At 41.9% G+C, this 25,546-nt stretch overlaps 2 protein-coding genes across 2 annotated transcripts in view; one reads left to right on the top strand and one right to left on the bottom strand.

Moving 5' to 3' along the window:
* Nucleotides 1-20,671, top strand: part of PLAGL1 (pleiomorphic adenoma gene-like 1) — a gene marked incomplete at its 5' end in the record, with an annotated part of 22,305 nt that extends 1,634 nt beyond the window's left edge. Inside the window, 5 exons of the mRNA XM_009875647.1 lie at nt 2,185-2,334; nt 5,777-5,896; nt 7,527-8,023; nt 8,390-9,754; nt 20,659-20,671. Coding sequence (XP_009873949.1) covers nt 2,185-2,334; nt 5,777-5,896; nt 7,527-8,023; nt 8,390-9,665 — 2,043 coding nt within the window. The remainder of the gene's footprint in view (nt 1-2,184; nt 2,335-5,776; nt 5,897-7,526; nt 8,024-8,389; nt 9,755-20,658) is intronic.
* Nucleotides 15,867-24,798, bottom strand: ZC2HC1B (zinc finger, C2HC-type containing 1B). The gene is given in 8 exon segments (XM_009875627.1): nt 15,867-15,997; nt 17,344-17,449; nt 18,311-18,339; nt 18,342-18,434; nt 20,445-20,583; nt 21,555-21,674; nt 23,360-23,424; nt 24,762-24,798. Coding segments are annotated over 8 exon segments (720 nt in total).
* Between the last annotated feature and the right edge of the window lie 748 nt (nt 24,799-25,546).

Raw genomic sequence — 25,546 nt, 5'->3', positions numbered from 1 at the left:
ATTCCTGCATATTGTGTTTTCCAGAAGTTTGCTTCCTTGCTTTCTAGTTTTACCACTTCCAGGGTGATTTACCCATCAGTCTAACAGCTCTTGATAAACTTCTCACAGAGCACAACTACTGAAAGTATCCAAAGACAGTACTCTCTTCCCAGATAAAAGCAAAAGGATTTGTGCATGACACCATGCCACTGTAAGGGTTAAGTTTGTGCCCTGCGTTAGCAATAGTGGCAGAAATATGTGCTAAGGCACCCACTTAGTAGGGATGGGAAAATAGTTCTTAATGATGTGGTTATATATAAACTTTAACACGGTACACTAAGTTTATTTCGTCAGGTTGATATTTAGGGCTGGTACCATCCCTTGCTGCGTGCACAGATACTGATCGTTTCATCTGGACTGTGACACTGTTGTTTGCACTTTATTCATCACAAGCAGTGGCCTCTTGGGATTAGCCTAACTTAGACATACCTGCCTGCACATCCTTTCCCACAGGAATTCCATGGGAGTGATGGTTGATCATAATTCTCTATACACTGGTCTCTGCATTTTGCTGCACGAGCGAGGTCACGCCTGGGCACGCCTCGCTGTCATACAGCAAGTCTGCGATCAAGCCACAACCTCCATCGGGACGTCCCAACAGGTCACTGTTCTTCCAGAGACTGCATTTCATATCAGGCCCTCTCACCCCTCAGGAGAAGAGGGACCAGCAGCAGCTGTCCTGTGACATGCTCTAGGTTTTCACTTAAGCTTTCTCCAGAATCTTGGGACTGGAAAACATTGTTATGGGGAACACTGTTATGGAGGAAGGCGTAGATGCAGACACTTCTGTAATTTTGTTTGAGAGCAAAAGCAATAGCTTCAATAATTGCTGCAAACTTCATTTGCCCATGGAAGTCATGAGAATCTGCCAGGAAAGCAACACTGTCCCTCTGTGGGATTTTCGTGTCATGTTGACACCAGAGAAAGTTTGTTCTTCTCCATAACTGAATTTCAATTCTTATAGCAAACATACTTCTCTAACAAGCTTGTAAGCATGGATGAGCTAAGCACTCAGTTCCTTCCTCTTCACCAAGCCTCTGTAAACCACACCCTATCCTCTATCAGTTACCCCCATTTACTTAAAAGTATACAGTGATAAGCACAGCTCTGGCTGATGAATGGACCGTTTCTTCAGGAGACTGGAGTCCTATGTTTCCTACATGTCAGCAGTAGCCGCCTTGACTTCTTGCTAGCAGCATTCTGAGTATGTGACCAAACTTGTCCAAAAGGCAGGTGCTTCCATCAGAAACATAGAATCGTGGGATGGTTTGAACTGGAAGGAACCTTAATGATCTAGTTCCCACCCCCCTGCCATGGAGCAGGGACTCTTTCCACTGGACCAGATTGCTCAAAATCCCACCCGACCTGGCCTTCAGCACTTTTAGGGATGGGGCTTCCACAAATAGTTCCCAGAAGCAATGGAAGTGCAACTATTTTTGCAATTAATTGCTCCCTTAAGTGGTTAGTAGAACAGATACTGTACTGACACCTGTTGTGCAGCTTCAGCTGTCCGTGTTCAAGAGTGTGTTGCAGAAAAGCAACTGTCTTGTACGAGGTCGGGAGCATTTGCCGTGTAGAGGCATTCATTCTTTTGGAAAGGAATCTAGGAGGAATGAAGTAAAGCAGAAAGAAAGATATTTCTGGCACAATTATTAATTTGTATTTACTTTCGCGTTGTTAAGGGGAAAAAGAGAAAACTCTTAAAATGCCATTACATCATATGTTCCCATATTGTATAACTTAGTACACAAGTTATACAATTGTTCTGTGCAACATGTAGCGTTAATACAGCACTGAAGTTTGAAGTTATCAAGTACTCAGGAAGTACATTAAGGCATAAAGCTTATCTTTCTACTTGCCTGCACTTAGTTCTTAATATTATCTTCATATAACATAAAACTGATGAAATATAAACTGGAAATACATACAAAGGCCTACAGTTATTTTAGTAGCTGGATGTCTTGGCAGGTGTTTATTCTTTGCTTTCTTTTGCACTTGGTGTTCTTTAAGAGTGATCTGTTTCAAAACAACCATGATGACCAAGACAGGGTAAATAACTGATTGCAAGTTAAAGAAAACTAATGTGCCTCTATACAGGGCTTGCTTTTATCATGTTCTTTCTGCTGTCCTCCCCCTTTGTTTCAGGTATTGAAAGATGGAGGGAAATACTTTCTGGACACTCCCAATGAAGACTGTGGAAATTGGATGATGTTTGTCCGGCTAGCCCGAAACCAAGAAGAACAGACCCTTGTGGCTTATCAGCACTGCGGAGAAGTCTACTTTACAACTGTTAAGGTAGTTAGACCCACTTTGCTTCACCCGTCATCCAAATTGGAATTCATAGGCAAAGGTTCTGAAAAGCTAACCATTCTTACAGAGCCAAGATTGGTTATATTCTGGTAACTGGATCTTTATTACATACAGCCTTTTATATCCCTTAACCCATAGTAAAGTGAGCAGTCTGTGGGGTTTTCCAGCAAAAGGTGATGTGTACTTGCTGTTGTGAGTAGAAAAGAAACGGAGCAGAGGGAAACAGAAATACCGTTTGTGATGGTGGTGTTTAAATGTGAACGATGTAAAGTTCTTCAGTTCCAGATAGGTACACAGTCTTGGATAGGTACTGCGTCTTGGAAAGAATAAACACATTCCTTTCCTTTATTAGATTTTTGGACACAGATTGTGTTCTGAGTGCATTACCAGGTGCTCAGGAACAGAGTGCTTAGTGGAATATTTACATACTATTTCCCACACTCATTAAATCTAAGACATAACTGCAGAACTTACAGTATTGCAATGTTGCCATGAAATGATCAGTTTATGTTAGAGCTTCTAGACTGCATCTTCATCTGAGTAGAGAGAACAAGGTACTCCGTATTTATAAATTACATTGGAACATACAGTCTTGGGTTTTGTTATTTTGGCCACTTTCTCAGGCAAAGTTTGTTTTAATCAGAATTTACTCTTTTGTACACTTAGGAAACTGAAGTCTCTGTGTTGATCATTCATTGTTTTCCTTTTTTATTCTTAAGGTAACGCTTGTATATCATAGCAAGCAACATTAATTTTTTTTTAAAAAGAATATTAGTCAAAATAAGTTAATGTGGGATTAAAATCCAGCATTTCAATTTCATTTCCAGGATTGGCACACATTTCTGTGGGGTAGCATTGCTTATTTTTGTTCCTCTATTTTTCCTTCTCCACCTGCACACTGAGAAAAATAACATACAGTGATGATTTGAGAATAAGTTAACAGTGATAACATTTTACATCTTCATTGTAACAGTATGAATTATAGTCATATTTGAATTAAAATTAAAATAATTATTCTAAAAAACCAAAATCAATGTAAAACAGTAGATGCTAATCTGAGACATTGTTTAGGCTGTGTTTGAGATTCTGATACAGCCCATACCATTTGAGATTTCAATTTGATTTAAAGTGCATGCTATACTTGTAGAACTGACAGGATTAATAATACTATGTTTGGGAAGCATGAACAAAGGTTTTTCGAAGAAGTTGTAGTTATGAAGTGGTAACTTAAAATTTCCAGTATAATTTAAATACTATTGTACCAGCTGTCTGCTGACTTCAGTGAAACTCTGCTCACTGGCATTGGTGGAGAGGTGCATCCTCTATACTGACATGAGGAGTATGTTAGGATGAGGAATGTGCCTTGGAACCTTTACTGTGCTCTGTATCATAGGGAATTACTTTGGGTTCATTCCTCCTATGTCCGAGTATCATTCATGGTACTGTGGCATCCTCCAGATTTTGTCCTGGTCAGCAAGAGTGGTGCCTTTTGCTACACTTAGGCACACCCTGCTGGTCATGGTGTGAGGCTGCCCTAGGGCTTGTTATGAAGATGTTTTAAGATATTTTGAATAAACTCTTGTTAAGTTGGGAGCAGAAGGATTGGCTTCTCTCCCTGCTGTTTTTACACAGAGATGGGATTTCAGTGACGTGCAACTGCAACTCCAAAGGCATTCATGTAAGTGGCACACTAATAGCACTGTTAGCGTACTTGGAGACCTAATGGCTGCAGTCCCTAGAAGTAAGTGCTTTAAAAGTACAGAACTGTGAGGAAATGCAAGTCATCCATGGTTCCTGTCTGTCTGATCACAGGAGAGTTTCACGAGGGTGCTTGCCATGGCTTTCTCTTATTGTCACAGGTGAGACAGAGTAAATGACAACTTGTAGTGGATTTGGATACTGGTGTTTAACCTCGGTTCTACAGAGATTGGAGCTTTTACCCTGTGTGACTACTTTGCACACTGATGCACTTCCCTCCCCAGTCACATTGACTAGGTCTTAGCTTCCCACAGAGGATGATCGCTGCTGGTCCCGAGATGTCGGGCAGAAAGTCAGGACAGTATCATGGCCTGCAGCTGTTTGTGGGTATTGGTCTGAGCTGTCACTGGCCAAGGTCCCAGGGCATCCCTAGACTCTGTGGAGCTCTCTCAGGCTTGGTTTTCTCCATCTGAGTAGACTGCATGCAGGAGCACAACACATGGTCAGCCTCCTAGTTGGTGGCTCTGCCTCGTGTCCTTTATTCAGTGGAAAATTCAGCACATACCGTGTCTGTTTGGGCCAGGTGTTATCAAAACGTACAACCGGCCCATTCTGGTTGCAGTTAGTAAGCAGGCAGGAGTTCAGAAGTTCAGTTTTCAACATTGTGCTCACAGTTACCTGTCAGTGTTTGCAAGTTAAGTTGTCTTTCAGCTACCACGCTTATCCAACACCAGTGTTATAAAATAAGTGCATTTTAACAGGTCACATTTTTTGAATAAGACTCAGCTGCTCTCCTTCCAGGCTAGTTTGTTCTTTTCAGTGGCATAGGTTTAGCTTAGTTAATATAAAACGAGAAGTACAGGGCAGATTGGCTCTACTCCTGTTGCAACAATGTTGTTTCTTATTATAGATGAAGAAAATTGTGTACAGGGCCTCTGAATTATATAAATCATGATTCCAAAGTTAGTTTTCTCCTTTGCATTTAAACTGTTTAATAGGGCTGTAACCAGTGAGTGTAATCACTCCTCTCTCTTTCTATTTGCCGTATTATTGACTGAGAGTATTTGTCAGAGGGGGTCATAGTGCAGTCCAAGGAAAGATTTGGGCAGGCATGACTGGATGGGAGGCTGTAGATTATCAGCTCCCTTAGTGCTGTGTGGGAAGGCTTCAGTGAAAGGAGGGCAGAGGTGCGTAAAGCAGGTGCATGGTGAGCTGGCGCGTGGAACCGTGCCAATTTGACTTGCAGTCCGCATAGTGATCAGCTCTGCACCCGTGCTCGGTGAGTGCGACATACCCAGGACGCATCCAAGCTGTTGTGCATTCACGATGCATATTTTTCCTTTGCCTATACCCTACAGTTAAGTGTGGTGTCCTGTGGGCATGGGATATGGCTTTGGAAGAGTGCTGGGTGTCTGGACATCACAGACAGATACATCTCACTGAGCAAAGGTCTTGAGGGCAGAGGCAACGCTCCTGCTACTGCCCCCAGAAATCTCTTTGCATACACGTTTCTGTGTTTTGAAAGTGTGAGAGTGTCAAACCCTAGTGGACAGTAATGCTCAAAAGTGCTTGAATCTTGAGACTAAGTTACCAATAATTTAAACAGATTCAAAGAATGCAACTTAGTTAAGAACAAGTTACGTACGCATACGCACTCTCCAGTCTTCACTTCACTTTGGTATAGGAGAATTGGCACAAGTAAACATGTGCTATTTTCTTCCATTCACAGCCAATTGAACCCCACACAGAATTGAAAGTATGGTATGCTGCCGATTATGCCAAATTTATGGAAGCTTCTGCAGTCTTTATTAAAGAAGAATCTGATGCCTGTCCTTTGCCTCCAGTAGCAGTAAGTACCCCTAATCTATATTCAGGCTGTCACCAGACACAGTAAATTCTGGTTTACGTACATGTTTTCTCTGTTTATGTAACTGGTAATGCTGGCGTAGACTATAGAGTTTTTGGCCAACACACAGCCAAGAGTGATTTTAACTAACAGCTACTGCGACCAAGGTTGGTTTTCCTCTCCTGTGTTGGTAATCCAGGGGAGCTGTTAGATGTAGTCACAAGTAAGTGGCACCAGTGGGATGTGTTGGGAAGACTTAAGATTGGCATTAATTTGTAGATAACCAAGCTGCCCAGCCTCAGACTTCTTTCACCAGTTTCCCCGTTGTTATGCTCTGACTGATTGGAGAGATAATGTGCTGATTGTTTCAGTCTTTCCTATGCGATAACCCTTCTAATCCAGATACCTTCCGGATAATCCAGATACCTTCCGGATACCTTCTAATCCAGATACCTTCCCCTCAGTAGGAATCCTTAACCGATAGGAAAAGCTTGTTGAGCATTGAAAAAGCGGCCACAAAGATGGATACCTAAGCTGGACAGAAATGTTAAACAGGGAATATGAATGAAGCAAGAATTTAGAGGTTCTCCAGGAAGGGAAGTAACCCCATTACTGCTTTTGTGTATGAAGCCTTCAGAGAACACCTCAGAAAGGAGAAAGTGTGGGAGACCCGCAGCATCAGACACAGATAAGAGAGAGGATGGGTCCATCTGTAAATAAAAAACATAGTGGACATAGCCTCACCATGCTCTCCAGAGCAAGCTAACCCAAGAGCAAGGGAAAGTAAGGACAGTTTATGAGAAGCTTACAGAAAATATAGAGACAGCTGAGGAAGTACATGGTTGTGTGCCAGTTGGAAGTACATTTCATCAGTGACTGGGTTTTTTTTGTAATTGCTTTTCATTGTAACTTTTAGAATGCCAATATTTAAAGTGAATTGAACTGAATCCAGTAAAGCTCTTGTTTTCACAGAAATAACGCTTCCAAATAATACATTGCTAGCCAAAAAAAAGCGGCTTAATGCCTCTAAGTCAGAGTAGGGTTGAGATCCCCAAACCTAAGGTGTTTCTTACTGAATTTAAGAAAGTCTAATGCCAAATGTCAAGGTAAGTGAGGCGGTCTCTTCTGGAGGCAATGACCGTTGCTGTCTGCTGAAGCGTGGAGATGGCCCAAAACACAGGAAAATCCTGTATAGCTGAACTACGTTTGTGTGCTGAAAACCACCCAATTTTTGTATGGTTGCAATAGTAGATAAATTCTGTCAGTCTTAAGGATAAATTACAATTTGAAACTGCTTTTTTGAGTAATTCCATAAAAGCAACAAATGCAGAGACTGAAATTGAGTAAGCACAGATAAACAAAGGGGAAGGAATCGGAACTGTTACAGTAAATGCTAAACAAAAACATGGAAATCAGTATTTAGCCAACTATTTTTTATTTTTTTTTGAGTTTGTAGACTCCTAGAGAGAATCCATTTCCAGTTGAACAGCTGTGTGGTAGTACATTGAAGTCAGTATCGCCAAGGACAACAACAGGTCTTGAGAAGACCCAAGGAGAAGGTGTAGGGACAGTGAGAATATCACCTTTCCTTAGAATGGCCAATACGAAAAACCTGTTTCTGTTCTCGTTGCAGAAAGAGCCTGTAGACCCTTGGACATGCTCCAGCTGTAGAAGCACTTTTGCAACTTTTGCTCTGCTGGAATCTCACCAGTGCATCCATAAAGACCGAGTCCTTACCACCAGGTTTAGACCGCCAAATAAATTGGGACCCGTGAAAGCGAAAAGCAAACTCAAAGGGAAACTGAAAGGAGCGGCATTAGGCAAAAGCATTGCCCAGTGCTTAGGGACCATTTCCTGTTCCTCTGCTGCAAAGCTCAGTTGTGGCAGCTCAGGAAGCACTTGCGATGCTCTTGTGAGGTTTATACCTAAATGGAGAAATGGCCGGTCTTCACTGCTGAAGGGAAGAGAAGTGAAGCAGCCAGACAGTTACCCTTGCCGACTCTGTGGGAAGATATTTGATTCCATTGACAAGCTCACTGTCCACACTTACGCGCACAAAGGGGAGCGCCCCTACAAGTGTTCACAGCAAGGATGCACAAAAGCCTTCATTTCCAAATATAAACTGCTCAGGTACGGCTCTGAAGGCACTTTTTTTTCTGGTGGGTGGTGGGGAAACAAGGACAACTTTTTCCTTTGGGGTGTCCTAGTTACAGTTAACCCCGAGTTCCAGCTTTTATTTTCCTATTTTGATAGAATTTGAGAGTTCTAGTCTCACTCAATTGCAGTGGCTAGTCAAAAAGATTACCTTCAGCAGTTTTAACCTATTCTGTGCTTTATGATTAACACCTCCCCCACCAAAAAGAAATAGGGTTTTTTACTAATAATCTGAGAATTTGTGGAAATGCATTCCTTCAAGAGTGCCGGTGTTCTCAAGTCTTGAAGCTGTAAATGTACTAGAGTAAATGTAAATGCAAATAACTTTGTTTTTTGTCTCAGGCACTCAGCCACTCATTCTCCACAGAAGTCTCACCAGTGTGGCTACTGTGAAAAGACCTTTCACAGGAAAGACCATCTCAAGAATCACCTTCAGACTCATGACCCTAACAAGATGGCCTTCAAGTGTGAAGAGTGTGGCAAGAAGTATAACACCAAGCTAGGCTACAAGAGACACTTGGCTCTCCATGCAGCCACCAGCGGGGACCTTACCTGTAGGGTATGTGCCCAGGAGTTTGGCGGTACTGAAGTTTTGTTGGAACATCTCAAAAGCCATGCAGGGAAACCAAATGGCAATATGAAGGAAAAGAAGCATAAGTGTGACCACTGCGAGCGTCACTTCTATACCCGTAAAGATGTGCGGCGTCACATGGTGGTTCACACAGGCTGCAAAGACTTTCTGTGCCAGTTTTGTGCCCAGAGGTTTGGACGAAAGGACCACTTGACTCGCCATACTAGGAAGACTCATCCACAAGAATTGCTGAAGAGCAGGCTGCAGAACAGTGACTCAGTGGGTCTCCTTGACCAGCTTCTTCCACTCAGACTGAAGGAAGATGCCAGCATACTGTCTCCTTTTCCCGAAAGGGTCTCTGTGCAGAATGGCATTTTGAATAGTTCAGAATCAGAGGAGTACAACTGTTCACATCTCCATTCCCAGCCAAACTTACAAACTGCTCTTCCTCTTGAACCTTCTCCTCATTTGCAAAGGATGGGCTGTGTAGACAGCCTTCCAGCTGTCCATCCCACACCGTGCTCAGCAGCTGTTCCTGCCAACCTGAACCTTCATCAGCCTAATAAATACGACCTTAGTTCTACCTCATTCGCAGCAGGATCCCTCAAGAATCTGCCGATAAAAGTAGATGTTAAAGGTTACAACATGCATCTTCTTGAGGACCTGCCATTACCAGAACCTCAATCTCTCCCCAAAATCAGTCTAGAAGAAGCTTCCTCAGGGCCTGTAGGGGATACTAACAAGTACCCAGTGCACAAGGACACGGAGGCAGCAGCTGAACCTATGAGCCTGCCTTTCATGGATCTCACTCATGTGATGAGTTTCTGGCAGCTCCCACCAGGTGACAACCAGGCCACTACTGGGGACATTGCAATGGCATTTGGTCCAGAGGAACCACCACACAGGCTGAATGGCCTCAGCCAACAGCAAGGTCTTCAGCTAGCAGCTGGTGGGATGGCCATAAACCAGCTGCATCATCTTCCTCGCTCCTTCCCACCCACTACAAATTCTGTAACATTGCCTCATTTTCACCATGCCTTCAAATAACTATCACAGTGGATTGGTTTTTTTCCCTTTTTTTTTTTTTAAGACTGTGCTTCTTTCTTAAATCTGTTAGGCTGGGGTGGTTTTGGTTTGTTGTTCAGAAAAACTGCCCCAAATGTTTTCAAAGCATGTTACAAACATGATAGTTAAATTCAGGATGTTAATAAACAAGAAGCTCTATTTTTCATACTACCATTAGTTTTTTAGCATATGACAATAGTAGAACTAACATATTTCCCTCAACACCCTATTTTTGTTTCTTACCTTTCACGCAAGCAACTGGATAAACCTCTGCAATGATAGCAAAGCATCATAACAGGCACAATAAAACTGTGGCTGCTGGGGTAGGAGAAATAGGGTTAGGATAAATGGGAAGAAGGTGGAAATCACAGAAAAATAATTTTAGTGAGCCATAAATTGCAGCAAATTTATACAAGTGACAAATGTTACAAATGATTTATCAACATCATGGATTTCTGTTAAGCACTTAATTGCTGAACTTTATGAATCTTTTATTTAAACCAGAATCATTCCAAGAGTAAATCTTACCTCCTTGTTTTTCTTTTCTTAAATGAAGAAGGTCACTACTGTGACTGCATTTAACGAGATTTTGTTTTCTGAAGCGCACTTCAGTTGTGTGCATCTTCTGCATTTTTTTTCCTGGGGCTGGAAATATCTACCATTTCTGCATGACTTTAGAACTGAACTGATGTCTTGTGTGTGTGCAGGTTTCAGAATGGGAAGTGAATTGTCTCAAATGTTAGAGCAAAACATTAATTTTAACTTAGAGCTGAATCTGGCAAGGTATCGGACACTGGTGGCTCTGTAGTAAAGCACTTAAGTGTTTGCTTAAATTTAAGTATCTGTTATCCCATTGGGTCAACAGTGATCGATTTAACACAATGAAAAATCATACATCCTACCTAAGGAGCCTTTATTCACCTTTTGGTGATTAAAAATGGCCTTTGTGAACACAGTCTGGGAAATGATTATTAATCGTAGCCATCTGAAATGTGGATTTCATTAATGGAAGGCCAACAGTGGCCCAGGGGAACCTGTGCCCAAGCGGGACCTTTGCGGGGCCAGGGGCAGGTCCACACACAGCACGGTTGTGGTGGTGAGTCAGCGCCAGGTCCTGGTCAAAAATCAGATTATGAACCTGTCTCCCAAGTGTCGCCTGAAATCAGTGGGTGTGATGGTCAGGGCCGTTTTAGTCACAAGAGTTTTGCTCATTAGCATTGGGACAGCTGCAGTTGGACTTCCAGCCTTTGTTTCTTCCAAACCAGAACCGTAGGGACTTTTGTTTGGTTCCTGGGGTAAATTGTCCGTGTACATTTCCACCTGACAGTGTGTTGGTGTGACATTCCTATCATCTGATGCATGAACTAGGAGAAACTGCAAAAATCCCATTTCCCAGTAGGTGACATTATTGAAAAAAACCAAGCAAGCAACAAACTCTTCACAAAACTTCTTCAATACTGGTTTTAGTGGATGTTGCAGTTACTAATGGATTCTGCTGCAGCTGAAACAGAATTTCTGAATCTGAGTAAATTCTCAAACCCCGAGAGCTACTCTTCTATTAAATCTAAAGAGGGTTAATCGTACCTAATGATCATACAAATATTGCGTGAAGCAAGCATGTTCTCTTCTCCCCCATTAATCACAGGAATATTTCCAGACAGCTTGAAATAAAAAATATTTTTAAATTATTGCTGTTTTGCTGTTCATGAACTACAGTGCCATTGTACAACTACAGTGATCCAAATATTCTTATAAGCTTATCAGCACTTAGATTAAAGAGAGGTATTATAGCAGTTCATGTGAGAATATGTTCTTCAGATACGCTCTTAATGGGTATTTTTTGTGATGAAAATTGTTGGCATAAGGCCAACCAGAAAGAATTTTAAGATCATTCTTGTAAGGACAACAGCAGGGGGGAGAGCAGATGCTGCACAGTCATGCCCAGTTAGCAGTTATTTAAATTACAAGCTCCAGAATAGGGAAGAGGTTGCAAATAATGTTACATGCACAGATTACAGCTGGGCTCATCTTTTCATCCGGACTTGGAAAGATGCGTGAATATTCACTTACTTCATTGTTTTCCTTGCTCATGCAAATTGTATTCACTTGGCTTCATCCAAGCTTATGTATTTGTAAAAAAAGAAACACAACGATGACGACGACAACAACAACAACAACAAAACCCCAAACAAACCCACAAGTCAGCAGAAAGCTTCCCACAAATTTTGTCAAACTGTCTGATCATATATTGTTAATAGACTTTTTGTCATTTTGGTTTGTGCGTCTATAGGAGATGTAACTAAGTACTGAAATACTTTCCTTTGAATTAAAATGTTAAAGAAGAAAATGTGACAGAAACATGGAGCTAGACTGGCACCCACGTTCTTTCAGCAGCTTGACTTTAGCCCCTGCTAAAGTGCCTGAGCTCTGAGCTCAGCCTCTTCTGAAACGTGGAAAGATGCATCAGTGAGAGGTGCTTATTGTATATGACTAGGAGTTAAATACCACAAGACTCATTCAAGTAAAAGATAACCACTTTTGATATTAAAATGCCTAAGCAGCACACAATGATGGTGTCTACAAGTAAAACACAGAAACAAACCTTAGCGCTTTAAATTTTCAGTCCATTCAAATTTCGTTTTCCAGATTCTTGGTGTCATAAACATAGAGGAAGGTGATGATGTCCCATCACAAAGAAAGGCAAGTTATTTCAAAAGATTGTGTTAGCAAAAAATTCTCATCACTCAGGAGATACCCTTGAGTCATCTAATACTTGAAGCAGAGCTGGACTTTCTCATTGCTTTTATTAGGGGACCTTCAGTGAGCGTTTTTGAGAGGCCATCAGTAGCTGAGGCTCAGGACCACTGTGTTTCTGGGCAAGTAAATTCTTTGGGCTCAGTAGCCCTGCCTGCTGTGGGCCTGAATATCGCATTGCTGAGTGCAGGAGTTTACTTCTGGGCATAAGATCACAGGCAAAGCAGTGCTAAGGGAAAAGTGTGGAGACACCAGCAATTCCTTACCAGCTCTCTCTGGGCTCACCTGTGGTGTCCGAAAGGACGAGGCTGCAGCAGGTGAGAGCGACTTGGGGCGATGACAGCGGAGAAGGTAGCAAGAGCTGCAGGACGTGTCTGGTGGCACACGTGTGCCTTTAGCTCATGCAGGGATGCGATAGCACGGGAGTAGGGAGAGGTGGCCTGACACATGCCCGTGGTACCAACCAGGTCCTCCCTCCTTGCAGGCACAGCCCATTCCAGCTCCAAATGAGAGAGGAGGATGCGAGGGCAGAGAGCTGGCATGGCAAAGGTAGGGTTAGACCATGGCACAGCAATGAAGAGATGGAACGGCAAGGTCTGACCCTCTGGAAGATGTTAGGATGTTTTCCCTGCTCGTGGCAGGGAAGTTGGAACCAGATGCTCTTTAAGGTCCCTTCCAACCCTGACGATTCTATGATTCTATGATTCTATATCATAACAGAGATAAAAATACTCTTTTATCTGAGCTCTTCCTGAAAAAATCTGTAGAAGCAGAGCACCATGTGGCAGCCAAACAACAGAATTACTGTAACCAAATGGTACTGTGAAATAGCAAAAACCTAGTAAACATTTGGTCTCATACAAAAAAAATGTACTCATTTTACATAAATATATATAGTTTTAAAAAAACAAACAAAAAAAGGAAGCTATGTAAGCCTGTTGAAATAATGTTAAGGAGCTAAAATTATACTACATATAACAAAAGACTCTGCTTCCTCTGTGTGAACACAGGTTTTTCTAGTGCTCAGATCCCATTCCCTATCAGAAACCATGTTAATTTCTTTTTCCCTTCAGTTTTATTTACCAACTGTTCCTGTTAGGACTCTCCCATTTTCTTAACCAATGAATTCCTGTTAATTCCAGAGAGTTTTCCCCAGCCAGTCTAAAATACAATGGTACATTCCATATATTAATGATTGATAATTTCCTGCTAGCAGAATTTTAAGTACTGTTCTTTGATACACTGTTCTAGCCTCTATGTTTTCTGTAAGATACTGGAAAACAAGCTGTGAGATCAATCACTGCTACACATGGGCAGAAAATAGCAGGAGGCACACAAAACAAAAACAAATATGGTAAAACTTTATGGCTGTAAAAGAAAGCAATTGTGATAACGTTGCACAGGATAGTTCACTATATGCCTTGTTGTTTGGCTTATTTTTTTTCACCCTCTTCTTCCCAGACTGAAAAAAAAGGTTAAGCAGCATTGCTTTATTATATTTGGGTTAATTTCATTCCCCCTGTTTCTAAGAGTCTAGTTCTAGGAGTTGTTACACTTGCTTCAGTATCATCCTTTCTGTTCTTATCTAACCGCTATTAGCTAGAGCCCAAGGAGAGTTAATTAAACTCTGTAAAGTCTGGTATTTATTATTGCTGTGCTCAGCTACTTCTCATCTTCGCTTATTTTATGAGTGTTTAATAGGTAAGAAAATTCCTAGTGGATTTTAATTGAAAGCCTTACTGGAAATGGTTGGGCTAAAAAAACCCCACCAAGCCCAACGTGTTACAACATTGAAAGTTTAAGCAAGGTAGGTCAGGTGGCCAAAAATAGGGAAGGATATGCCTTCACAGCATTTCTGTCTTATCAAACAATTTCTAATAGGAGTTAAAGGTTTTAATGCGAGAATGAGGTTTGGTTTCAATTAGTCTGAACTTGAAGTGCTTTGAACCTGATGCACAACATACATGGCCATTTATCAGTTATGAATCACTATCATTTTTCATTTATTGTTTACTGGAAGAGTCTATTAATAAGTATACACATGAAATTCCAAAATGTTCATTTGTCTTGTTCAACATACCAAAACAAATTGTTAGGGAAAAAGAAGAATCACATAATACTAGAGCTTCCTAAGTTTTGGCAATTGATAACAAAAAAATCTCACAACCTAAAAAAGGACAACATAATAAGCTTTGTAGCCTGGGGGAAAAAAAAAGAAAAAAAAAAAAAGAGACAGTGAATTGCAGTTTGCTTATTTTATTATGGCAGCTATAGCACTTTAGGTGCAAGAGGTGCTGGGATATCATGTTGCTTAAGGTCTTCCATAATGTGCCAGAGGAAATCATTAACACGTTCTTGCCGACCAGCCACTCTACTTTCTGTTGTGCATGTGCAGTCTGAAAGCAGCAAAAAGCCATATATTTGTTAACTCTATCAAAAAAGCTTTCATATTTTACTCCATTTTATCTAAGAAGATTAAACCTCAATCCCTGGGAAGGTGATGGAGCAGCTCATCCTGGAAACTGATTCCAGGCACATAAAGGATGAGAACATTTATTTGCACCACTCAGAAGGTCAGTTTCTCATGTCTACTTTCTTGGCTAAAAAGCACTCGTGAGTAGCACTGAAACTGATTTCTTAACTAGCCCAAAGTGCTTTGTAAAGCACCTGGCAAAGCTCAGGTTTTTCAGAAAATATGGCAGCAGTTGCCAACAGCCCAGCACGTATAAGCTCGCTCAGGCCTGTTGGTTCCACAGTTCCCAGGGACACACAGGACTCTCTCCTGTATTTTGGACACTAGCATGGACGTCTGTCCTGGGGACCTGCTGGAAGCAGCACCTGTCCCAAGCTTCTGTAACCTGGCCACAACCACAGCCCCAGTGATAAGTGGAGTCACCAGCGTCCCTAGGGGAAGAGGTGCCTCCTCCCCAAGCTTGTCAAGCCTGAAGTTTCAGAGTTCAGTGGCTAAACCTTGAGAATGGTGATGGTATTGATAAATCCCTGCTGGTGGTCCCCAGGACTGTGCCTGATACCCGTAAGAGTTATTACACAGTTAGTGTAGTCACAGGTAATCTGGGGAGTGGAGAACACCAGATAAGACCACTAGGTACTGTCAGCACTTTTCCCTGTGGCTGGCAAAGTCAAGGTAGGTAGCGTTGATGGCACCATGGACTGAACACTCCCATGCCCATTGCACTCTCCCCTACAGCTGTAGCTGTGTAGCCACTGACCAGGGGCAGTCAAGGACAGCAAAACTCCCTCTAGAAGAACCTTGCAAAGACTTTGAATGTGAGTCTCTGGAACAGACTTGTGCATGTTACTGTTCATCCCATGCTCTAAGCACTCTTGAAAGCTCATCTCCGAGGCTCAAAATACCATGCCAGCTACAGGGCTTTTGTCTTGGCCACATTCCCTGCCAGGATCTCATATTCAGGGGTACAAGATGCTGATCACCTGAGCCATCTCCTTGCGCAACAGCACCACAACCACCTTAAGCAGGTACTGGAAGGCCTTCTCACTTCTCTGACATTGCTCTGCATGACCAACGCTGCCCACATGGTCTGAAGAGCAGAAGCACCAAACACCAACATGATCTGGTATAGTAAACAACCTCCACAGTGTCATCCTGACATAGTGACCATTGAAAGGGATGTTGACATCTTCCTCACTTGGACAACGAAAGCGCATCATGAGAGCACAAGCCCTGCCAGAGAGGTTTACATTATCATGAAGCAAATCCTCTCAAGATGCCTGTTATGGTGGAACACAGTCACGGCCTACTTGAGATGGAGCTGCTCTATACTAAAGAATATTTAGCACCAAAATGAATATTCTCAGCAGCCTATACTGGGGACATGAGGACTTCTGCAAAAGTTTTCAATGCAACTGATTGCTTCAGTTAATACACAGAAGTTCATACTGCAAACACTGCAACAAGATGTTGTATATACTCAAAAGTGACAAGATCCTGTTATAAGCCTTGAGTATCCTGATCTAGTTGAGAGGCATCCCTGCCCATAACAGGGAGGTTGGACTAGATGATCTCCAAGGTCCCTTCCAGCCTAGGCCATTCGATGATTCTGTGATAATGTTGAAATTAAAAAAAAAAATAAACAACACGTTTCTTACCCAAACTCTCCTGAAGATTTTCTTCCAGTAGGTAAATTAAAAGATTTTCTAGTTTTCTTCCGTATTGCTGGAGAGGTCTCTGCAGATCATTATTTTAAAAATTTACTTGCCATAAAAAATTATAGCCTACATAAATTCAACATAAACCCCAGAAAAATAGGGATCAAAGATATTGATGCACAGAGCAGTATGTATTACCATTCACAAGTTATACTACAAATAGCCATTAAAATAACTTTATAAACCATCTTCTAAACATAGACTGAATATGGGTCAAAATCACTGGTAGCCGTGGGTGGTAGCAGACATATTATATGGTATCCTGCTTAGAAAGAACTCTTTTAGGGATGTAGTGGTGTTAATTTTAAGGCTATATCAACAAGGGGAAAGTCATATGATACAAACAACATACAAAGCTTGATGCTTTGTCTATATGGACTTAAGAAAAGGCAAAGAAGATGAAATAAATCTTAAAATCAAAGCTTAAAGGTTATGGAGTCTTTCATAATACAGAAGAAATCTCATACCCAGACTGTGTATTTTAGGTCTATATTGATACTTCTGCTTAAGGACCTCTAATTGAGAGGGCTAGGAAGTCCCTCCTGAGGGCCCACATTAAAAACTTTGTGTAAGCACTCAGCAAAGTGGATCAGGATAATGACTTAGAAAGCCATAAATAAAATAAATTCAACTTTATTACTCTATCAGAAAACTGGATTCCAAAGCCATCAGAGTTTATTGTAAGAAAAGCATAAATACAGCTAAACAAACTCCTTACCTGGACAGGGTTCATCTGTATTGGCACCTTCTTGTATTCTCTTCTGAAGAAATGACACAGCAGTTGTTAATGTTGGGGTTTTTTTCTGAGTGACCGGTTGCTTGCGCTAGTAAAAGAGGACACACAACCCACACTATAGCAAGGAGCTTATGGAGCCCAGTAAAAACTCTCCAAATCGCTGTTGAAGCAGTGCTAGCAAGGAGTCCCCATGTGTTGTCTGATGTAGTTGACAGATGGCATCCCTGGCGACGGGGAGGCTGGATTAAAATGATCTCCAAGGTCCCTTCCAGCCTAGGCCATTCTATGATTCTATGAACAGGAGAAAGGTGCACCCCTTCCCACTTGGAAGTCATTTTTTCCTGCCCAAAATAGGTAAAAAGAGTAATAAGGTTTTCAAACATCCTAAAAAAAAAAAAAAAAGATAAAAATTCAGTGCTCTCCTAAAGGAACTGTGTGCATTACTTACGTATTTTTGTTCTGATAATAAAATAGGAGCTTACTTCAAGAAACTGCTTGTTAGCTCCACTTTTCTGAGTCCCCAGAGGGGCTTAACCCTTTGTCCTTGTGTCTAGTAATCACGGGAAAAAAAATCAGCTGTACGTTTGCAGGGAACAGCAAACTTGCCAGCAGCAGGGAGCCCTAGCGAACAGAAAGCTTTCTCTATGTATTACAAAAGCTCCAGGTTTCTGCTTCCCTACAGCTCTTCCCCTGGAATCCAATTGCAGAGCAGCCTGAAGAAATTGTCAGCAGTCTTTTCCATACTATCATATTCTGTCACTTTTTTGTATCAGATAAAGGGCTCCAGTTTCAGGGAACTTCTAGCTGATATTCAGCATGTATCCTGTCTTAAGAGCTTACCAGTTTCCCTGGAATCTTGAGTTTTCTGTTAATATAGGTCTTTACTCACCCTAAACTACAGTTTGGCCAATCTGCCTCCGGGACAAGACAAGTGTGGCTGTTTGCTTACTGAAGTCTTTCTGGTGGTCTTTGCAGCAAAGCACGGTGGGCAGCCTGTTCATCACAAAACCTGATGTGCCTCTGTGCTGCAGCCTCATTAAATCTTCGTGAGCAGTGTGGACACTGAATATAGTCTGACCATAAGAAAGAAACAACTCGTGTCATAGTTTATACATGACAGGAGAAGGATTGCCCTGCTTCACAGGAGCACTCAAGATGCAATTCAAAACCTGGCTCCATCAGCAGGTGACCCATGGTGAGTTCCCGTCAGCTCCCAAAGTACAAACTGAGAACTACAAAAACCTCCTCTGGAAAAGCACTTGGGCTCTTCAAATACATGCTTACAGTATTAGCCCAGCAAACAGTAATTGCTTTCAGAAACAAATCCCTGGAGATTAATAAAAGCAGATTTTTTTACATTTGCCCTGTTCCCACTCCCAGCCTCACAATTAACAGGTCTGCAGGAAAAGCATTTTAAAAAAATTCCCAGAGTAGTCAAACCCAATGATTTTAAGACTTCTTTTGAAGATGGGTCATTAAGATTGAATACAGCAAAACACTGATGAAGAACTTGTGTGCTGCCAGCTGAGGCACATCCGAGATCCAGGTTTCGGGGTGCGAAGCAGTATTGTGAGGAACACACTGGAGTGCTTCCTAGAATCACTTCTGACGGTGTTACCATCCTGATTCTGCTAAAAGCTATTCAGCAACATTTAAAACTGGTGCAGTCCTACTTGTTTCAGTGAACAGTCAGTGTTGAGGGTCAGTGCAGACACAATCAGCCCTTGCACAGACCCTTCCTCCCTGCCCAGAGCCTTTTACAAAAGCAGCCCAAGTGTCCTTTTCCTAATATTACAGAGAGGGCATTTTTACAAATTGTTCTGCTGGATAACAGCTTGGAAAAGGTGGTTCAAACAGCCACCAAAAGCCAGCTCCAGATGAGCAGAACGGGCAAAATGGTTCTGAACACAGGGATGGGGAGGACAAGGCAGGGCAGATGTTTGGTTTTGGAGGGGTGGCGGGGGGACCTGACACTTCAGGTGAGAACAGGGATCTTTGGGCTCTATTTGAAGGAGGAAGAAGAGGGAAGGGCAATAGTTCTCTCTCCTCCCTACAACCCATGTGCTTTCTCTCCAGTCCTGTAGTTCAGGATATGCATCCTCACTAAGCCCCTCAGCAGTCTGTCTTTCCTAAAATGCATTTTTTTCAATCCCTTTCACCACAGCTACTGCTGCTCTTGTACAACTTGGTTTCCTCCGAGAAGAAGGAGGAAAGGGAGGGGTGCTCTTCGAGCTGGTACAGTCAGACAAGAAATAATAGAGTCATTAAAGAATTCAGCAGTGGAAATTCAGAGAAGCGCTTGACCCCAATCAAGGAAGGAAGATGTGTCCTGTTGCTTATACTGCATGACTGTCATCTAGAAGAGAAGAAAGGCACAGCAGCTGGTTTTGATATCAGTCACGAATTCCGGCTCTGGAAGTGAGCCCAGAGAACGCTCCTTTCCCCCTCCCACCCTTCGCCTCCCTAACACAGGCAGGAATTGACTGAGACCCTTTCCAAGATTGCTCCCGTGTTTCATAAATCACATATCGTGAGAAGTATTGGCTGTATGTGGATCTTGAATCCGTAACTCTAACACGGTGAGCTCTGTGCAGAATCCACACCTGCTGTTAGTTATAAACCTGACTAGTCTTTTTCTAAATGACTTGCCCTGTTTGCACATTTGGATGGGGAAGGAGACAGTGGCAAAGCCACCATATGGGAGTGGAGAAGCTCATCTGCACTACAGTTGTTTTGAACGGTGAGGGCATGTATTTCACCTGCTGTTATACAGTGGTACAGCCTGTGCTAGAACACAGGCATCACAAATCTCCTCCTAAAGCATTGTTGAATATCAGACCCAAAACTTGCTGCTCTTGAACTCGGAAGATACAGTTAGTTTTCTCTTTCTCTCCACCACTTCTGCATTGCATTCCTACTCAATTTAAGCCAAGAAGTACAGCTGAAAATTAGAATATGAAGGGAATTAATGTTCATGTTGTGCCAAGTGGTGCAAAACTGAAGCCTAGCTGTGGATAATAAGAGGTCACTGCTTTACTAAAGACTAGTACAAGAACAGTAAAAAGGTAAAGTAGACCACAAGCCTGGATTGCTGCTTGGTGGGGGAGGAGGTGGAAGAGGGTGACCCTCCTTCAGAGCTTTTGTGACCTGCTTGGCTGATCGAATAGTATTAATAAAATCCTCTTGGTGCTGCCTCCAGTTAGATTTCTTCACTGGCTGTTTCTGTAATGGAAATAAAGGAAGACACAAATTATGCTTCCCGCTTGCAAGGGACAGAGAAAAATCTTAGAGTGAGAGTTCTTCTTTTCTGATGGAAAGGAAAAACGTTACAAACAAAAGAAATTTGCTTTTTTTGAATGGAATAGGAAAGCTGATTTAGCACTTTGCTATCTATTGACAGCACCAGAAGATGGATAAAAGAACAATGGACTCCAACAGAACATTCTGGTCATGGCAGACCAAAGGGCACTTAAGAGGGAATAGAAAAGACACTATGACCAATGCCTTTCCTTTTCCTCCACTTGTCAAATTCTTCTTCCTGCTTTAAACCTTTCTGCACTTCTATTTCTTTCCATAGCTGATTTTATAGGACATTTTGCAACAGCGGTCTGCATGGATATCAAATCAGCAGTGATTTGGCATCTCTGGGTAAAATTACACACATGCACATCTATGTGTATTCCCCTCCTCCCCAACAACGCATGAAAACTTGTTCCAGTAAGAGCTTAAGCCTCTTTCCTTCCAGTTCTGTAAATAAGTTCAATTTTCATTTTTAAACCCTTGAGTTCCATAGCAGTGCATCTCGGTAGCATCATCTGTGGTAGATTTGGGAGTACTGACAGCTTGCAGGTTCAGCCTGGGGCATTCATGCACCAACCATCTTGGGTCACTCTCAGATTTAAGAGGAAGCTGTCAGAGTCGCATAGTCTTTAAAATACACATACAAACATTTCCTAGAAGAGAAGAGACACTTATGTGCCCGGAGTAGTTGTGACACCTACTGGTTTGGCTTCCGAGTGGAGAAACATTCTGACAGCAGCACAGGGAGGGAGAGGAAAGAATTTGGCACAGAGTCAAGCACATATGTGAGACTCATCCACAACATCCAGGCTTTGTCCTCAGAGGAAACAATAACGTTACCGAATAAAAAACTTCATAGGGAGATAACACACATGCTTCAATTTTAGCTATACCTTTTGCAGGGTCTGCTTCTTCACAGTGGTGATAGCTGTTCCCTGCAGTCTCCGTTTCAAAGAATTGAAGGGCTTGCACTTCTTGTTGAAGACTTTCTTGCATATTGGATCATGTCTCAGCTGGGATGCAAAGAAAAATAGTCGTTTATGGGTTGAAGTCATGCTTTGTTAATGATGCTTCCTTACTCAGGCTTTAAATTTACTTCTATTCAGGAGGAGAAAGATGAAGCAGTATTTATTTCAGGTTCAGTTTAACTCCTGAAGGAGTTCAGTAAAACTTTAAAAGCACAGCTGCAGTTCATCACAAATAAGAAACAGAAGCTATTTCCAGTTTGTTCTGCTCAGGGACATGCTGGAGGCCAGCACAAGTAACGACTTCCAGAGAAAAACAGGATGGGTCTGTGAATGGACTCCCTTCACCACCACACTTGTTTTTCTTTCTTTCTTGGTTAAGAGGGAGAACAGACTGATCCTGTTCCAGAGGTCGATACTTCACTATTCGTTCTTTGAGTTTAGATAAGTATTGCAGACCAGGGGCTCACCTGACAAACAGTGGCACTGTCGATCCCATCAATACCAGGCTGAAAGGGGGCAGCTGCACACCAGCACACAGAACCCCACAGCTCAAAAGGAAAACTAGGGGTAACAGCGGCAGCTGAAAGCACAGGGAAATTTTGGGTGGATAGATCTCCTGTGCTGAATATTTGGAAGAGCCACACTTCACAAGGAACAAAGTCTTAAGGTTCAAAAGTGCCTCAGATTTTAGCATCAAGCTTACCCTTCTCCAACAGGATGGGCAATCCCCTTTGTGAGAAACACTGAAAGCAAGGACCAAACTACTTCCCCTGTCTTGTACTGTGGATCACACCTATTTGAGCCCATCCGCAGCTGGTAAATTAAAGCCCCTGTTCATATCTTCGTTCGCTTAGTCCTCCTTTCAGTTCTCAGTTATTCTTGATCTTACCACAACACAGCTGTCTTATCAAGATATTTTCCTAGGTTAAACCATTGTGTTCTTCACATATCTGATATAACAAACATGGAACTACTTTGTTCCACCTTCGTCTCAAGGCTCATAGTCACTCAGCTTCCAGGGTATTTTTCTTTTTTTTTTTTTTCTAAGTCAGCTTTCAGTTCTATTATTGGCCTGATCTGATCTACCTCAGAGCCAGATCAGTAATGCAAAATGAGAAGGAGAGGGGTGCAGGCAGAGCATCCCCCATCCTTACAGAATAGCCGCACAGTTGGGTTATGCCAGGCAAACTGTGCAGCCACCCATTTAGTTTGTAATCCAGGGATCAGGGAGGTCAGGGGGAATCTTTTCATTCACTTCAGCAGCCTTTAGAACAGAGCCTGGTGCCTGCATTATGCTGTCAAAGGCACTACTTATCAGATGGTTTATTAGTCTATTTTTCCCAGGAAGCCTGAAATAACAAATTCTGCCTAGAATCCTGGAACACAAAGGAAGCTTCAGGTTAGTAATTTATGTCTCACCAAGAGATAATACGTTATTTTAAATGGAATATACAGTAAAATCTGGGTTTGGACAAGCAGGTAAATTAGGATGGTGTGAGACTGCAGATTGAAGTCTCTGTGCACATTTTTCTGTGCACATTCATTAATTCTTTAATCAAGTTCACTAATGAAAGCGATTATTAGATCGCTTGCTCTTTTAAACATGTGTTCAATCCATTCCTAGGCTAGCAGCCACCTCCTCCTTTCCTAGTGCTCACCACCCTTTTCAGCTAAATGCATTGACATTCCCTGTAAAAAAAAAGGAAAAAAAAGAGGAAGTTTTGTTTTACCAGAACATCTTGTGCAAAATATCTTCCACAGGTTGTACACGGAGTCAGATCCTGACTTCGGGCAGCTGTGTAAAATTCAGACCGGTCTCAGTTACACACTACGGGATGACTTGACTACAGCAGAGCCATAGTTTAAACTGAGCCCTCGCTGAAACAGTATTTCCTTGTCAGAAAGGGACATGGACAGTCACATCCCAGGGCTCCCTTTTGCAGAACTCCATTATTTATCTTGTTCCTATGAAGCAAAGCTCTCCTTTGCTACGAAGGGCAGCTTCTTGTTTTCCACATGACTGCTCGGGTATGTCCTTTCACAATGACACCACGGTAGGGTAAGGAGGTGACAGAAAAGGACTCAACTCAATTGCTGCCTAAATTCAGGGAGTGGGGCTGGGAAGCAAGAGCAGGCGATCTGCTCCAAGATTTATTCCGTTTGGTTTGTAAGCCACCAGCAGTTCGTGATGCCCAGTAACAAATCAGAGTAAATTGTTGCTATTTCAGAAAGCAGCAGGTGTCACAGTAACCGTGACAACAATCTTAAGATAGAACGTTTTCATGACACGCTAAACAGCATTCCAAGATGATCTTACTTCGTGGATGTCAAACTTGTGGGGATGTTTTTGGTTTTTTAATGAGTAGGTTTTGGAAAAAACAGGCTTTTAAGTTACTTGGAAAGTAGTTTTAAGCCTTTCTGACTCCAATGGTAGTCATCTATTCCCATTTCAAAGCAGTGATATTACTTGTATTAAAAAGACCTTTTAGGAAAACTTGAACAGTAATAAAGGCCCCCTTTCATGAGATGTGTAACCTACAAGAGAGAAACACTTCTCAGTTAAGTGCTTCTTACCTGCTCTTGCAGAAACAAACAAAAAAAATCCTTGTCTTGCTGTGCAGCAGCAGATGTATGACTGCTTTTGTTTCTTACCTTTTCCTTCAGATTTTACCACACTCCAGAGTAAAGGTTAGTCCAGCATTTCAGTGATTACAAATGTAGTGGAAGAAAGCAATTCTGTAACTTTTTTACTCATGTCCTTCCACTTTTGCTCCCAAGCAACACCTTTCTGTGGATCTGTGCTAAGATGGGACCATATACTTCCTTTCACGGGTCTTCCTTTGCCTCTCCTATCTCCTTTATTCCATTCTCATCTCCTGAAGGTTTTGACTGATACAGCTTGTTTCGGGTTTAAAATGAATTTATGTACAAGCACAGTATCACTGAATCAGAAATGAGAAGTCGGGAATGACAATTTGTCACAGAAGATCAGTAACCTAAGACACAAACAATTGCAGACAAGTTAAGGACTAGTAAAGAACATGCAACGCTGGCCCTGGTGAAAGACACTTCTTTTCAGCAGATCACAAACCCACACTTCACCTAAACCAGTGAGCAGCATCTGTTACTCACTTGTTCCATTTAACTCCTTTCCTGGTATTTGACTCATCCCAGCAGGATGGTTTCTCAAAGTTCCTCTTCTGCCCTGCTGTCAGGAGTCATGAGTACTTGGTGCTCAGCCCTCATTACACAAAAGCTCACAATTCAAGTCACTGTCAGCAATTCCGTAAACAATTATGACACAGGCAGACCCTGCACACGCCTGTGAAATGTGGAAACCAGCACAGATACAAACTAAATGAAAACTCCAGATTTATTCTGACCTTACAGGTGATTCCTACTGATTTGGTTAACACGGACTCCTGAACAACTTCCAAAAATGATGGTTTAATCTAGATGTGAAAACTGTATTGACATGTCAGTTTTCTGAGCAGTGATCAAAAGACTTGCAGTCTTAAATACCTGTTCATTCCATTCTCCAAAACCATGTTACTCTATCAATTAAAATATATTATAAAAGCCTTCTTCCAATAAAAACAAGTACTCTGAATTGCTTCTGTATGTTAAAAGGCCTCATTAGTCCTTCTGCTATCTTGCCTCCATCTACTATTTGCAAAACCATTTAAGGAATATTTAAAATGCTCTGAATGTAGTAGTAGTAGTAAAGCAGTTACTGTGATCCTCACCAGTAAAATAGTTAACTTCTCACTCAAAGGCAAAACATTGCTCAGTACAGTGCTAAAGCTGAGGGTTTCTTATGAATACAGAACAACTGACTAAACTGTATCCATTTCATTCACATGTATAGCCTCCTCACAATCAGAGTAATTCACACACACAGTACAGAAATTTAAGAC

This window comes from Apaloderma vittatum, unplaced genomic scaffold, assembly GCF_000703405.1.
Source record: "Apaloderma vittatum isolate BGI_N311 unplaced genomic scaffold, ASM70340v1 scaffold22440, whole genome shotgun sequence".
NCBI classification, from domain to species: Eukaryota; Metazoa; Chordata; class Aves; order Trogoniformes; family Trogonidae; genus Apaloderma; species Apaloderma vittatum.
The sequence above is the reverse complement of the archived record's forward strand: the minus strand, read 5'-3'. Positions and strand labels throughout refer to the sequence as shown.